Raw genomic sequence first — 17,362 nt, 5'->3', positions numbered from 1 at the left:
TGCTAATTATACATAGCCTTGGATCTACTTTATTTACTTTATGCATTTTAATTAATTATATAGTCATTAACCTTAACTTTTGGTAATTATTAAGTTATAAGTATAATTTTATATTATATTTTCAAACTAATTATCTTCAGCAGGTCAATCCCTGATTATTTAAGTATGTTATTTGGTTATGTGAAAATAATTAAACGTTTATACGTTCCCTATAAGAAATCTCTGTGAAAAGGAAAGGTTGTATAAGATATTATTTTAGGGCATTATTTAATTTAAAAATAAATTTGGCTACACTTATTTGCTTGCTATATTGGTACATTTTCATGATAAAATGTGTTGTTATTTAAATTATTATTATTTTCAACAAATCCAAATTAATATTTTAGTTAGAACGAGTTTATAGTGGATATTTCACCGAAATAAACCTGTGTAAGATTGCAAGGATTGAAAAATTAAAAGTAAAAATATGTTATGCAAAATAATATATTATTTATGTAACTTTTAAAGTCTAATTAAAAAACGAATAAAATCATTATATTAATGTTTTTTTTACATTAAAAACAAATTAGCCTTGTATGTAAGTTGTGTTTAGATTTGAGTAATGCTAATTATAATAATAATAAATATGGAAGGAATTTTACAATGACTAATAAAAAACAACTTAGTGAGATAACGTTCATTTCTCAAGGTGAAATGTTAATTTATTTTCTGTAAAAATTCTATGTTTGGGTGATGTTGAATTTCTCTCAAAAGTGTTGACTTAATATCAGAATATCATTAGATGTATTTCACTCCAAGATCAAGAGTTCGAAGGCCAAAGGTCTTGGAACATCAGCAAGCAATGTAAGAAAAATGTAAAATAATAACATTTATAATGATTCATATTCACGATCAACTTGTTGATGTATTAATTATAACGAGGAAGTATGAAAGAAAAAGTAAGATCTAATTGAATTTTTCACATGTTTCATTTCCATATTTCTAATAAAGCATAATTACAAAGTGGGTCGACTATAAAAAAATTAATCCATGAGTAATAGTTTAAGTAAAGAAATAACACTTGAGATGCAATACCGATGAATAATTGTGATAGTGACTATAATAAAATGACAATTAAAATAAAATCTCGGTGATTAATGGTAATAATGAAGCAATAGTAACTATAACAATAACATAAATAGTTAATTATGAAATTGTGAAAGTAGTATAATGATAATAACCATGAAAGTAGAAAAAAAAACAAATTGGTAATATGCTTAATTGTATTTGTATGATATATTTTTATGAAATTAAGTAGTGAATATATTAAAATTCAAATATTGAGATAAACTGTTTCTCGAAAGTCGAATCTTTTGGTTTCATGGTAGAATGTCTTGTGCTTGTTAGGCCAATATGTTAACCATATCCAACCTCTGACCTCCCACTCCATCGTCTTCCCCACAACACCTTTATCCACTTTCCAACACACACTTTCTCCATATTCATCACGTGCAAAAATAACTCCTCCTTGCCTCGTGAAAGGGCGATAAGCACTGGAGTACCTGTCTTTGAACCATGCCTTCGGGTTAAACATCGCAACCTTTGAAGGCCTTGACGAGAACACTTCCTTCCCATCGCCGCTATCATGAAGAAACCAATTCAAATTTGCACTGTACCCATAAACAGATTCTTCGAATTTCCATGGCTTTAAGCTCACAGTTGTCGACTCTCCCGCTGACACGCTGATTCCCATGTAAGGGTTCGGTGGATCGAACGACGCTTCTATTCCTTTCTCCACTCCAAACTCTATCACCGGATTCTCCGAGGATTTCCCAACCGATACGCTCAACACCTGGTGTTGAAGTGTTGGAGTAAGTTGCAACGAGATTCTTGAAGGAAAATGTTTTTCGGCTGCACCTGCTCCTCGTTCTCTCATCAGACTGTCATCTACCAATTTCAAAACATCGCATCTTTCCACAGAAACGTAAATATTTCAGTGATTATTCAACATGATAAACAGGAATGCATATTCTCTTTCAATTGGACAACTATTGTGGATTAATTATAGTTACCTTATGTTGTCAATGTTCACCACGATTTCGACCCATTTGTCTTTGATTATGACTTTGTAATTGAACTGAAGAACACCTTCAAGTTGTTGATATTTGAGAGAGAATTGAAGCCTCTCATCGGGTGGATGGTTGTTTGCATTCACAACATCCATGTTTATGACTGGGCAGTATAGCTGAACTTTCCATAACCCGGCTGCTGAGAATGCATACGAAAATAGAGGTGATGGAGTTCTGAGGGTGATTTGACCATTGTGATTGGCTTCTTGGAGCTCCACAATCCAATTTGTGATGGCAAGGTTCACGGAACGCATCCACTGTTCTTCCAAGTTGGAACCCAAGAGTTTCATCAGTAACTTCGATGCTTGCCTTGAACGACACCCTGCAAGTTGTTCTTTCAGAGTGCTGAGACAATTACAACGAAGATCAGAAGGGGCTTCGTATATGCAAACTAGGAACAAGAGAGTGAGGAAAGCAAGGTTGAAAATGTCTTGGAAGTTGGAAATGGAATCAAGTTTGGGAAACTTGATGTAGGAAACATTCTTCTTGTTGGAGCCATAGTGAAGGATATCTTGTATGAAATTAGCAAGGAGATTGGAAATGGTTTCACCATCTGTTAACCTCATGGTTTTGGTGTTAGGTTTGAAAGGTTTAGAGGTCCAAAGAGATATAGGAATGCTGAAATCTGCCACAATGGCTAAAGAGAGACTTGAGGATTGGTGGTGATTTTTTGCTATGATAAGATTTAGTGATGGTTGAGATGAGTTTGTGTAACATACGCTCATAGACATGGAACCTGTTTTCCATTCTATGATTGGTGGACTGTTTTGAATCCATGAAAACACATCAAGAAATCTGTAGTAAGCCATGGCAGAAACCTAGCCAGATGTTGGTTTGTGGGGCTTCATGTGTCCGTCAAGTTCTCTATTTAACAGACGAAAAGTAAATTAGCAGAGAATCTTGTTTGGCAAGAATAGTCAAAAGTAGTAGTGCATGTGATTTTTATGATGATATTAGCATTTGGGAAAAAGCAAAGATAGAATATTTGTACGTAGAAGATAAAGACTTTTTCTTGCGTTCCATCGTTTCCCTCATATGCTAGTTGCCTAAAAATGCATGCATGATTGTAGCATAACTACAAGACGCAATGATAAAACCAGAAGAGTGGAATCATTGCTAACTTTTGTACAGTTAGTTTGTGGTTATTCTTAGGTGGCTTCACAAGGTGTAGCCTTTGAATATCTGGTTGGCAGATAAACTCGTTGTTAACTATGTCTCTGTAATGGAAATATTCTTTCTTAATTAAAAGTGATGAAATTTCTCTTTAGCAAATTAAGACAGAAAAATAACTGAAGGAAGAGCAATCATAGATTTACATTTATTACTTGACGTGTGGCACTTGAAGGGAAAGGGCATCTTTTGTTTGTAAAATGGGCATTGGATTCTGATTCTCCACCCACATGCGTGGAAATCTTAGCTTGATAATAGTGCTTATTTAACCCATATACATAGTATTTTAGATCGGAAATATTTTTAGTTGGAACTCGGATTCGTGTCTAATGGAATGTTTGTCAATAATAGTTCATAATAGCAAGTTGCTCACTTTCTTAGCATTTTCCATTTGTGCATGTTAAATTCTTAATAATGTTCATGTAATGGAAGATGACCTAACAATGAAAAAGATGGCTAAAATTGTTCATAAATCTTTATATTGTCAATATATATATATATATATATATATATATATATATATATATATATATATATATATATATATATATAATTACTTCTATAAAAGTTCACATATTGAAGTCAGTGAATTAAATTTTACTAAAAATCAATATGATATAAAGAAAGTTATTAAATTAAAAGTATAAACAAAGGAAGAAAAAAAATATAAACTTAAAATAAAACATAAATGTAAAGCTGATTTATCTCATCACTAATATATAATTGATGATCCTAATTATCAAAACTTCAATGTGGCTTATAAGATAATGCCCACATTTCAAAAAATAATTACACACTTTCTTTTATTGTTCTTCATTTTCCTTTTCTAATATTCAACCCCTATTTTCAATTTTGTAATACATATCTTGTATTCATGAAACTCTTTTTTTCAGGATTTTTCCTACTTTTTCATTGACTCACTAGTGCAAAAAGGACTTTAGACGTCTGTTATTTTGGGCTTTTAACGTCTAATCTCTGTCCGACGTCTATATGGGTGACGTTAATGAGACGTCGGGCCCTTTAGGTCAGACGTCTCTATAGACGTCCGACCTATATAGGTCCGACGTCTCTATAGACGTCCGACCTATATAGGTCCGACGTCTCTATAGATGTCTGACCTATATAGGTCCGACTTCTATATAGACGTTCGATCCATATAGTTTCGACGTCTCTCAGGTTGTTCCTAACTCATGGTGATTCGAGTTTACAACTTTATATTTTAGTTGAAGAGAATGTATTGTACATTTTTTTTTATTGGATGGTTTTAAAAACGTAGTGGAGGGAATTGGAGGAGTACAAAACGCAAGAAATCACCGCCATAGAACGCCACCATAGAACGCCGCCTAAAGACACGAGAATAACTGCACCAAAACCCAACGAAAACGCATTTTAATCGGTTCAAATGAAAGATAATGCATCAAAGAGTGATGTAATCGGAGTAAAATTAATTTAAAACGGTGCAAAAGTGAGAAAACGAACCTGAAAAGTGTAACCCGTAGAGAGAAAACACGACAAAGATGATGAACAATGAGTGCGCGTAACAACTGTCTCGCGTTCACGGTGTTTTAATGCCAAAATTTAGACGTCGGTTCTCCCAATTAACAGACGTCTAAAGGCTTTAGAAGTCAGATTGGCGGGATCAGACGTTTAAATAGAGTCAAAAAGTGACTTTTTCAATTTCTGGATTGAGGGTTTAGACGTCGGTTCCCCCAATTAACAGACGTCTAAAGTGCTTCAGAAGTCGGAGTGGTGGGATCAGACGTCTAAATGGAGTCAAAAAGTGACTTTTTAAATTTCTGGATTGAGGGTTTAGACGTCGGTTCCCCCAATTAACAGACGTCTAAAGTGCTTCAGAAGTCGGAGTGGCGGGATCAGACGTCTAAATGGAGTCAAAAAGTGACTTTTTAAATTTCTGGATTGAGGGTTTAGACGTCGGTTCCCCCAATTAACAGACGTCTAAAGTGCTTCAGAAGTCGGAGTGGCGGGATCAGACGTCTAAATGGAGTCAAAAAGTGACTTTTTAAATTTCTGGATTGAGGGTTTAGACGTCGGTTCCCCCAATAACAGACGTCTAAAGTGCTTCAGAAGTCGGAGTGGCGGGATCAGACGTCTAAGTAGAGTCAAAAAGTGACTTTTTTAATTTTTGGATTTAGGGTTTAGACGTCTGATCCCCAATTAACAGACGTCTAAAGTGCTTCAGAAGTCGGTTCCCTCCATAACAGACATCTAAATAGAATAAAAAATTAATTTTTTTTAACTTTTTCGTTTAGTTTTGGCGTCTATTCGGGGGAGCCGACGTATATGAATATTTAGATGTCGGGCCCTTCCATAACCGACGTCTAAATAGTTGTTTTATTTACGAAAAATGCCACCGGTCATTTTTAATGTTGAATATTCGAGGGTCAGACGTCTAAAGGGTGACGTTAAAGGTCTTTTTTGCACTAGTGACTGTATTCACTTGAATAGACAATCATTGTCTTGAAAGAGTTCAATCACATATATAAAGTTTCTTACAATTATTTGATGTTTGATTTCTTGATCTTGGAAGTTCAATACTACATATAATTTTGTGAATGCAAGTGGAGCCTTTCAAGCTCTACTACTTACTACCTATGTTTTATGGCAATTCTTAAACACACAAACTAACGTTTCGATTGAAATGTAATACAACTAAGAGCTTTAATAAATCCAAATTAAAACAAAAATTGTGTGACTACAATAATGTTGAAATAACATCCATTAGAAGCATACGCAAAAAGGAGGAAGCGGATGCCAATGGAAAAAGAAATACATAAAAGAAACTGTATTATTTGCATGTTAAATTTTAATATATTGGGTATGTGTGACATCCCAATTATATATATATATAACATATATAATAAAGACGTCATCATTTATTAATATAGGAAAGCAGTCAAGAGTAATTTAAGGATTACAATCATCCTTAGAATAGCATGGAATTGAAAACTTAGAATAATAGGGTTTCTCCCTAGAAATTACATAGAATTTAAAGCTTTAAACGTATAAAAGTCCATCAAAGCTAACTAATAAAAGCTAGCGAATCTAAGCTGCAACATTGTCTTCCCCATCAAGTACTGTTTCCAATGTATCCTCCTTGCCATCTGCTCCCGTATAACGAATTATACGATCATCGCACATACCCAAACAAAACAAACACAAACAAGTAGGGTAAGCTAACATGCAACCAATCATTTATGAAACGTGCATGCAAACCTCATATAATAATTATGTCATACATACTCATACCATCATACAACAATCACATCATACATACTCATCCATTACTTTGATACACATGGTAAAATGACATCACAAGACTTGTTACTTTATAACCCGACTCGTCCGGACTAGAATGATTACCGAGCTATGGCGGGTCTTGCACTCGTGGTGGCTTTATGAAACTTGGCACTACCGCCTTATGAAACTTGGCACTACCGCTTTGTGAAACTTGGCACTACCGCCTTATGGAACTTGGCACTACCGCCTTATGGAACTTGGCACTACCGCCTTATGGAACTTGGGCACTACCGCCCGGCCACAGTCACGAGGTTAATCCGTTATCACTCACCTTGGATCATATGGAAGCACCCAAGACTAGGACCTCCTGCTACTCCTCACCACATGGTTCAATCCTCTCTACATGAGAAGAAAGGCCATTGGAGTTTCAGGATGACCCCCAAAACTGAGCTACCATGCAATCATTCTATACACCCCCAAATCACCACCATGTATCCTCTCCTTGAGGATCATGGAATTACGTTCATGAATCATACTATTACCTTGAAACTTAACCCAAGACATGAATAACCATATACCATCATATTATCACAGTGAATCTAACATATCTCATACATTCACATACTTTCCACATAAATAACATCATTATAGTTCACAATCATGTTCAGATGCATAAATTCAAATGTAATAAAATCCAATCATTTCCGAAATCATACAAACTGAATATATTCCAACCAGATATATTACACAATAATTTAACAATACATAATCTGTTCAATAGGATTTAAGTTAAAAACTTGTCGAGTAGACTTCCAGGAAAGAGAGGTGCGTCACAATGGACAACTTAAGTACCAAATCTTTCCTTAGCCAAAGCGTTCCTCAACTAGTTTTTAACAAATTTCTTATTTACAGATTTAAAACAATAGCATATAATATTTACACCGAATTTCAACATAGATAGATATACAGTAAGCATTAACACTATTCACACATAATTTCAAGATATGAATAGTAATAAAACAATACTAAATCATAATATAAAAGCATAGAAATACTAAATCATAATATAAAAGCATAGAAAGGTTAGCTCCCCTACCTCTATTCCAGACTTCTCTTGCTCTGAATTTATTTCTCCGAAACCCTTCAGAACCTCTACTCAAAATTTCTCCCTAACTCTTTTTTTTTTTTTTCTATTTCTCAAGCTCTCACTTGATTTCTCTTCTCTTGGTGCAGAATAACCTTCCCTCCCATGGCTATTTATAGTAAAAAAAATTTACTATTCATTAATATTTTAATATTATTTATTATTTTAATATTATTTAAAAATAATATTTCAATCATTTTCTCACCAAATCTGATCCTAATTTCTACCTACTACTTTCTTCCATGCTAAGGAATCCAAATGCTGAAAATTTATTTTTACTATTCACTTTTTACTATTTACTATTTACTTTTTACTATTTACTATTTACTTTTTACTATTCAATTTAAAAAAATTTACTAAATAAGTTACCAAAAATTTGAACATCTCCTTCTAAAATTACTAAAATTTTATATCCAAAATTTACATTTTTCTATCCATTAAAATTATTATTACTAATAACATACTAAAATTTACTACTATAAATATATATATATATATATATATATATATATATATTTCATGGGTCTTACAGTATGTAATAAAGTGCCATAAAAGGTGTCAAGCTTGCCACTTTTTTACTTGGTTCAAACTTGCTGCTATGAATATTTTGGATTAAATCGTGGAGAGAATCATGTACTTGCCCTGCTACCATGCTTCAACCACTGCACTATACCTACCAAGCTTGAATATTGTCTTCAAAATCCTCGATTTTCAACTAAGCTTCACCTATAAAAATGATGACAAATTTTAACATAAATTCTTTTATGCAAACTATTTCCTTGTGGCGAGATACTACCGCTTCACACAAATTTAAAAAGTTTGAAGACTCAATATTCTGTCACTAAAAGAATCTTCCACCTCTTTCTATTGTATTTTCTATAACTATGTTTAAGAAAAAAGAGAGGATTAACCTGATAGTGTGACAACCTCCAAATCATTGTCACGTGGCTATGTTAAAATATTTTGGGTCTGGTTTTCTGGTGTGACTTCAACATTGGGTATCTAATAACAAAGGTTATTCAGTTCAAAGAAAAAAATTTGTAAGTAAAGAACGGTTTTTCAATCGTTGAAAGCTGAAAGTTGCACTCTTCTGTTTGATAATGGAATATACGAATCATAGGTCTGACACAGTTTGGAATATTTAACTTGAAATGTTATCATCTCATACAGGAAATTCAGTTCAAAGAAAAATAACGTAGATAAGGTTGAACGTTGATCAATTATGAATTTATCATGATCACGAAGGGTATATACCTTAAATGCATGCTTACGTTAACTCTATTTTTAACAAACTTTATTTTTATATATTTTCCATATTTTAACTTTAATTAGTTATATCCAGAATGGTAATGCAGAAAATAAATCACATTAATGTTAAACTCTTATTCTTCTAGACATGCACTCTCTGGAAGTGTGTCACTTAAGAAAACGGGCAAGCTAGGTTGGTGAGAAAGTGGAGATGCTAAGCATATATTGTTGACTTGTGTTTTGAAAGCAAAAGGGAAATATATATTGTAAAAGCTTCTAATACAGCTTTGTTGCCTAATTAATCCACTATAGTAGTAAACCTAACATGTGAATATATTCCAACTTTATGATTACAAATATTTCAAAACTTTTGATAGGAAAGGATGTTAGCCATATGGGTTTTATCTATATATTCCTGTTTTTTTTTTCAGAAAAAAATGAAGAAAAAAATCTAAAATGTTTTGTAGTTAGAAGATGAAAATCAACTACTAATATTTCATCTATGTTAATGATTAATCCAAATACACTTTCAAAAATTACTCTTAATATTATTGTTTATGATTTGAAAAGATTTAATTATTCATTAATTATTGATTTTTTTAGTGTATCTAAGAAAGGTGTAATTGTTGTATACACAAAGAACTACTCTTGTTACGTTACCGGCTACATTTAGTTGTTCAGATGCTGGCTTTGACCAATTTCAACATTAAAATTCATCAATCTTGGCTATGATTAGTTTCTTCGTCTCGTCAACTTGACATTCAAGAATTGTATATTCTCAAATAAGTTTGACCCATTTGGTTAAAACGTACCAATCTGTAAATAAACTAGCCTAATGAACGTGTCTGTTTTTTTCTGACTAAAGAGGACATTAAATGCTACTGACCATAGTCTCATAAATAAGAAAAAAATTATCACGGGAGGATTTTACATCAAATGTTCACTTTATCGAGAACAGAACGTAAATAGTCATAGTTTGTTTACCTGACTTTTTCATGTGAAACTATTGCAAAACACCTTTCTTAAACAGAAACCTATACCAGACTTAAGATCTTGGAATTAGACCTGTTAATAAATCAGATATTGATAAATCATTTCTTAAAATTAGTTCATATCACTAGTACAATAAACAGAAATGGCATCGGTTAGTTTCGTTTATACGCACCGGTTTTACAACCGGTGCATATGGAGGCGAGGTAAAAAGGATACGTTTAATGCCTCGGTTCTAAACCGGGTCAAAAAAGGATCATTTTGGCATCGGTTATCTTTTGAACCGAGTCAGTATCATAAAAAATTCAATAAAAAAAAATTTCAGAAAACTGCCAATGTATCTGGGTCTTTTCCTCAATCCTTTTCCTCAATCCTTTAACACAGCAGCCTTATATGCCAGTGCATTTTCAGAAAACTCAAACTCCAAAATCGGGTATACAGGGTCTCAAACTCAAACTCAAGCATTTTCAGTTATAATTCCAAAACACAAACTAACTCCAAAATTCAGAATAAGATACATCACAGAGTCCAAAACACAAACCAACTCCAAAATTCAGAATAAGATACATCACAGAGCAGATAAAACCAAAAATCATCGTGAATAAATTGTTCATACTCTTCAAATCACTCATCCTCTACAGAAACTCATTTACATCTTCAACTCTGTGTTAGAAAGAACCCCCTACTCTTCAAACTAGCAACTTTCATCCTCTGCAGAAACTCATTTTCATAGATTGAGCCATAGCCGCCAACCCACCAGGCGGTGTGACATTGTTTCCCGTTGCCCTCACCTCCGCCGCCTGAATCGCGGAAGCGTCACTCTGATCCACCGCTTTGTGGCACCAGGCAGTCCACGAACAACACTAGATCTGAGATCGCGTCCGCTGGTGGAGTGAGATCGCGTCCGGTTGGGTGACGATTGGTGGTGGGGTTGGGGTTGCGGTTGCGGGGTGGGAGGCGTGACGGGTTGGGGTTGCGGGGTGGGAGGCAGCCATGGCTTTCGGAGGCGTTGAAGGAGATGTGGCGACGGCGGAGTGGTGGCAAAGCAACAGAGAGAAGAAGAAGAGGAACTGTGAGAAGGAGATTTGAGCGAGAGAGAAGAAGATGAAGAGTGAGAAGGGTACCGTGAAAGGAGATCTGAGCAGCGGAGCGGCGGAGCGGCGGAGCGGCGGAGCGGCAGAGTGGTGGCTTTGAGATTTGAGCGTGAGCGAGAGAGAAGAAGAGGAAGAGTGAAGGAGATCGCGTGAGCGAGAGAGAAGAGGAAGACTGATGGAGATCTGAGCGTGAGCGAGAGAGAAGAAGAGGAAGAGTGAGGGTGATATGTACGAGTATACTGCCTCAGTTAATATTTACCTGAGGTAAGAGAGGGATACTGACTCGGTTTCAACATAACCGGTGCCTAAAGTTTCGAAAAATAATTAAAATTTAAAAATATATACGGGTTATATGCCTCGGTTGGCGCGTAACAGATGTTGAAAATCGTTTTGGCTTCGGTTCTACTGATACCCGAGGCATATAAGTTGTCTAAAACTACAAAAATGCCACCGCGCTTTTATACGCTTCGGTTTCAGTAAAACCGAGGCATATAGAGCGCGTTAAAAAGCTTCTTTTTTACTAGTGTATATAAATATATATTTGGTTTAAATCCTATTATTCTTATAATTGTAAAAGAATATCAAGTAGATCCTCTTATTTAAATTTTAAATTTTGAAAAATCGTAATAATTAAGCTATTTTGTTAAATGTTGACATATAGTTAGCAAATGCTGAGATTGTAATTATTTTTAGAAGATGTGTCATTGTGTATTAAATTCAGAATATACCAACTCATCATTCCTGCCACAACAACTGCCGCATCATATTTTCCAAACAAAAACCTTTCTCATTCCTTGTGTCGTCACCCTTATGGCCAATGCTAGTCGTCGCAGAAACCATCACACCACACTCCACCTAGCCCACGCGTCACTGTCAATCATGGCAATCATTGTACTGAAAACCTGAATGAAAACCAAATGGAGCAAATCACGTCATCCTTATCATTGCGCCACAACCAACCGTCACAAAGATTATCGAAAACCTACAGAGAAGGAAACGCAAAAAACGCACAACACCCAAACCCAAATCACGAGGCTTTCTTCATGCATCCTCTCCCTTTTCGCCACGGCCACCCAGAAAATCAAAACTAGAAAAAACCTCAAACGCGCGAACTCAAATCATGCAAATCAGTTCATCTCCTCGCCGCTGCCACAACCAACCGTCACAAAGATTATCGAAAACCTACAGAGAAGGAAACGCAAAAAACGCACAACACCCAAACCCAAATCACGAGGCTTTCTTCATGCATCCTCTCCCTTTTCGCCACGGCCACCCAGAAAATCAAAACTAGAAAAAACCTCAAACGCGCGAACTCAAATCATGCAAATCAGTTCATCTCCTCGCCGCTGCCACATTCCCCACAAGCCATATGTGCATTGCAATATTTGACCAACATAAGGCTAGACATTGCCTATCAACAAACTGAGTCAATACATGAGCCCACCTACCATGAATCATTGGAATAAAAAGAATACTAAGATATCTCCAATGCACAATGAACCTATGTCTACATATAAAATCCTTAAATGATCTTGACATAATATGTATTCTGATGTAGATTGGACAACTAGTACCAATGACAAAAAATCTATGACAAGATAGTATGGGTTTCTTGGAGAAGTTCCAGTTTCTTGGTCCTTAATAAAACAAAAGACAGTTCATGATCAATCATAAAATCATAATACAGAGCCTTGATTGATCTTGCAGAAAAAGTAGTTTGGATAGATCACTATTGGCAAAACTAAAATTACCAATTGTTAGAAAATCAATCATATGATATGATAACTTAAGTGCAAGTCAATTACATCTAATCTAGTCATGGACACAAAATCTAAATACATAGAGATAAACATACGTGATTAAATAATTTAAAATGAAGTAATTGTGTCTTATGTTATTAATCAAATTGTAGATTATTCAACTAAACCTCTTACTCATATAATATTTAATTTTTTTAGAGACAAACTTAACATGACCATGTTAGTCGCCACAATTTAAGAGAAGAGTTAGACAAAATCAAATATCCTATTAATTATGACATTTTAACTAAATGATTATTATAATTATTCGTTAACATTAGTTTAAGAAAATATTTGTCTCAATTCATATAATTATGAAATCTTGATTTTACATTACATTTTCTATTTAAACAATACATTATGTATATAAATTAAACACTCAATGACGTTTCCTAATGGTTTTAAGCTTTTCTGAATACAATAATGGAATGCATTTCCAGTTTCAAAGTGATCTATTGGAGAAATATTTGAACAAATACCTTTTGGAAGTTCTTTTAAATAATACTGACATCCCATTTGGCCTTTCATACATGTATATTTTTCTTATATTTTTTAATAAAAACACATTCACATTTTTCTAAATTTTAAATAATATTTGTCTTACTTGCACTTTTAATAAATGATAATTATATATTTATCATTAATAAGGTAGGCCTCCCTTTTCTTATTTATTTCAAAATATTATATTGATTAAATCCAAATAAAATATTGTAAAGATTAAAAATATTTTTATGAAAATGATTTTTTTATAAATAAATGTAAGTACTATTCTATAAAAATATAAAAAAATTAAGTATTATTTAATAGAAATTTAAAAATTATAAAATATATGCTTATTACTTTCTGAAAAAAGGCGACAGATGTTTATTTTAAAATTAAAAAACGATTATCACAGTTCAAGAAAAAATAACGACTTCCATTAGAAGTGTCCTGTCATAAAAAAAGTGGATCTTATCATTAAATAAAAGATAGTATTACTAGTATAATTAATTGAATAAAATAAATATTATTGTTTGTTTATAATTATACATATCGGACGTTATTTTTGTTATTATTGAAACCATTTTCATATAGTTTGGCTTATTTTATGGGTAACGTTTTCTGCAAATAGATTGGGCCCATGGCCATCCCACGTTAGGGAGGTTATGTTTGGACAAAGTAAATCACATTCACATAGAAACACGTATTTGGTGCGAGTATTTGTTCCCAAACCCAGAGCCCCAACCAACCAGAGTCTCCACTGCGCCTCGCTCGCTCTATCGGTTCTTCCATAGTCACGCGCGGCAATTGGAGATTCACGCGCCACCATGGCCACTCCACCGACACTTCCAATTTCCTCCCAATCCAACGCCTCCGTCGGCGCCGCATCGCAGTCTCAGCCTCCGATAGCCACGCCGGCCTTCCGCGCCTTCATTTCGCGAATGTCCTCTTCTCTCCGTCAGGCCTTCTCGCAGCGGCGCCCGTGGTCGGAGATGGTCGACCGTAACTCCATGTCCCGACCTGACACCCTTGCCGAAGCCTACTCTCGGATCCGCAAGAACTTCTCATACTTCCGCGTCAATTACGTAACCCTAATCGCCTTCGCGCTAGCGGTGTCGCTCATCACGCATCCGTTCTCGCTCCTCGTCCTCTTTGGCCTACTTGCATCATGGTCATTCCTCTACCTCTTCCGCCCCTCCGATCAGCCTCTCGTTCTGTTCGGACGCACCTTCGCCGATCGGGAAACGCTAGGGATGTTGGTGGTGCTCACCGTGTTCGTAATTTTCCTCACTAGCGTTGGATCCTTGTTGATCTCCGCTCTGATGGTTGGATTGGCATTAGTGTGCGCGCACGGCGCGTTTCGCGTTCCCGAGGATCTGTTTCTCGACGATCAGGAGTCTAACAGTACGGGATTCCTCTCGTTCCTCGGTGGCGCCGCCGCTTCTGCTGCCGCTCCGGCCGTCGCGCGCGTGTAAACGGCGGGATCTGGAAGGTCGGTGTGTCCGGTGGATCTTTGTCAGGTTGGTTAGGCCCTTTTTGTTGTATTATGTTGAATTGAAATTGTTACGAGATATTCTTTGGCTTTTAAGATCCAAAGCGAATTGCTTAGGGGTTAGTTCTTCTGTCCTTTTTTTGTTTTTCGCCGAGAGATTGTTGAGCTATCAAATCTCAACTAATGCAGTTTAGTTACTGATTTTTCTTCTGAAACTGTTTGTCATATATAATAGATTTGTATGTCACTTATTCTTCTGTTGTCGAAATGATACGTTTCAATTGGACTAGAGATTTAGAGAATGAGATTACTGTGAAATGTGCTTTTGTTCTGTTGTGAACTGTAGTGATATATGGAGTTCTTGTACTTACTGAAAGTTCATAGTACTCAGAAGTTTCTGGGAAACTTGTATGACGCTTAGTTTAGTACTTTGGTGAATTGTGGTCAGAAAGATGGGGTTGTCAGTTGTAGGAAGAAATTCTGATATTTTTGTTGGATTGTACGAAGAATTTTGTTGGTTTTTTTAGATGGTTACGTTGTCTATTATTTTATCTATCTCTTTAAAAACAATTATTTTCATTCATGTGTTATCTTAAAATTTGAAGACTTCTAAATTATATTCTTATAGAAAAAACAGCAACATTTGCAATACCCAAATTATAAATGAGAGAAATGATACATCAGAAGTTTTTTTGTTTTTTTAATCTGAATGTGACAACTTTAAATGACAAGAAACAAAAGAAGCTTTTTTTATGTTGACTAATTCAGTGTATTTTGTGTTTGTCAGCTCGGGTTAATTTTCTTTAGATGTTCAACGAGACAAACTTAACAGTTGTTAGTGTTATTTTTAAGTTGAAATCAGTGTAGGGACCCGTCTCTAATATATACTTTTTTCACTAAATTTTGTAACACGCTATAAGCAAGATAAGTTGATTTGGTCACTGGTGAATATCTGCAGATGTATTGGGAGTTTAGAACACCTTCAGTGTAACAGAAGTCTTAGATTATATCTTATTATGTCAAGTCACTTTTAAACCATTATTTATATTTCTATGACTTTTCTTTCAATGATAAGGATTGTAAAAGCTCATAATTTTATTATTTTTTAGTTGTACTATAAAATGAATTTAATTGTGTTTCTGAATATAGTTTTAATATTGAAATATTGCATTTTATTGGTAATACCCAATGTTTACTTTGAAGAACATTGTTATATCAGCTTGATCCCATAAAAGTTATTTTTATAAGACCTTAGTTCTAAATTTAGCATCCTTTCGTGTGCATTGGGGATGCCTTTGTGGTCACATAAGATAAGACAAGATGGTTCAAACATATGATGCAGAAGATAAGACGTAGATGATAACATGGTTAACAAGGGTGGATGCTTTTCAAGATGCAGGTACTCATAGGATCACGATAATCTTTTCTAGTCTTCGTATACTCCCTTCTTTATTATCGGATGCCCTCCGGTAAATAAAGGAGAGTAATGTGGAAGAAATAAGTAGAATAAATGAGAAACGATAGGGAGTGAATAAATGATTATGATTTTTTTTAAAATTTCTATTTTAGTCTATAAGATTTTTTTTTGGGTAGTGTATGGTAACAAAAGTTTATATAATGAATTTTATTTTGATAATCTATATAACGAAAATTGATATTATTATCGAAGTTAAACTTTAGTTATCATATTGATAAGAGTACCGATGAACTCTATCCACGTCTTTCTACAACTATATCAACACAATTGTAATGATTCTGTGCTTATACCCGTGCCCAATAGTGTAATTAAATCATGGGATAGTGATTTTGTTGAGTGCGATTGTACCCTGGTTCTTCCAAGTTCTCACCCATTTCATGTTTATGGTATAATGGGAGACCAGGTTGCTAGGCATTTTCAGATTCTATAATCTTAGATTACGAAGTAGGAGTGTTTGCTTGTTATTGGAAGTTAGAATATTTTTAGATTATATTTTTGTTCCTAATTTATATCTCTTCATTACTTAGTATTAATGGCCAACCTAATTATTATGAAGCCTTTCTAGATATAAGAACAAGAATACTTGTGAAGCAGTTTTTACTAGTCTTTCGTGTGATATGGTGTTGCGGGGCCATATCCATACTGATAAAGATACTGTAGGTCCATTGCAGTGACGTCTTTGAAATGAGATATCTAGGGTGTGTTAATCTCTGATTTACAAATAGATTGAGCTTATCGTATACTACAATTCAAATCAAGAATTTATATATTCTTAATATTTTACTTTATGCATGCCATTTTAAAACTTTGATATAATTCTCTAGTATTTTGTTCTCAGAAACAATAGATTCAGTTTTATTACTCGCAAGTGAATTTTAGCCCAAATAGTGATTTGAGTTAAAAAAAGAAGTCAGAAAGCACGAATACGGCAAATTTGGCAATTTTGCAAGTTGTAGCTAATGGTTAAAACAAGAAATTTATGCAAATTTTCTGTTTTAGAAAACAATATTTATTTATTTTTTATTACGGTACTAGTAAAAACTAATAATATTACGAGTATAGATTGCAGGCTTGCAGCACGGGTTTACGATGGGGGCTTCTG

The 17,362-nt window shown here is 34.5% G+C and overlaps 2 protein-coding genes across 2 annotated transcripts; one reads left to right on the top strand and one right to left on the bottom strand.

The window, feature by feature from the left end:
- Window positions 1-1,157: 1,157 nt before the first annotated feature.
- On the bottom strand, window positions 1,158-2,954 carry LOC148204545 (uncharacterized). The gene is made up of 2 exons (XM_088103372.1): window positions 2,052-2,954; window positions 1,158-1,949 (listed from the first exon to the last, which is right to left on the bottom strand). Exons 1-2 carry the CDS (start codon window positions 2,915-2,917, stop codon window positions 1,313-1,315), a joined length of 1,503 nt encoding a protein of 500 aa, XP_087959498.1. The 5' UTR covers window positions 2,918-2,954; the 3' UTR covers window positions 1,158-1,312.
- Window positions 2,955-13,958: 11,004 nt separating this feature from the next.
- On the top strand, window positions 13,959-15,074 carry LOC148204544 (PRA1 family protein B3-like). Its single transcript, XM_088093701.1, has one exon. The coding sequence runs from the start codon at window positions 14,119-14,121 to the stop codon at window positions 14,764-14,766; it is 648 nt and encodes a 215-aa protein (XP_087949827.1). The 5' UTR covers window positions 13,959-14,118; the 3' UTR covers window positions 14,767-15,074.
- Window positions 15,075-17,362: the final 2,288 nt, after the last annotated feature.

The sequence above is a fragment of the Vigna umbellata genome, chromosome 1 (assembly GCF_029865625.1).
Source record: "Vigna umbellata cultivar VRB3 chromosome 1, Vumbellata_1.0, whole genome shotgun sequence".
NCBI classification, from domain to species: Eukaryota; Viridiplantae; Streptophyta; class Magnoliopsida; order Fabales; family Fabaceae; genus Vigna; species Vigna umbellata.
This window is presented reverse-complemented; position numbering and strand designations above follow the sequence as displayed.

What these genes read in the sequence shown, in the direction of transcription:
- LOC148204545 (XM_088103372.1), bottom strand. Translation starts at nt 2,917, where the DNA reads ATGGCTTACTACAGATTTCTTGATGTGTTTTCATGGATTCAAAACAGT. An exon ending in GTGAACATTGACAACATAAG is followed by an intron (nt 1,950 to 2,051) that starts GTAACTATAATT and finishes TTCTGTGGAAAG; the next exon opens with ATGCGATGTTTTGAAATTGG.
- LOC148204544 (XM_088093701.1), top strand. Translation starts at nt 14,119, where the DNA reads ATGGCCACTCCACCGACACTTCCAATTTCCTCCCAATCCAACGCCTCC.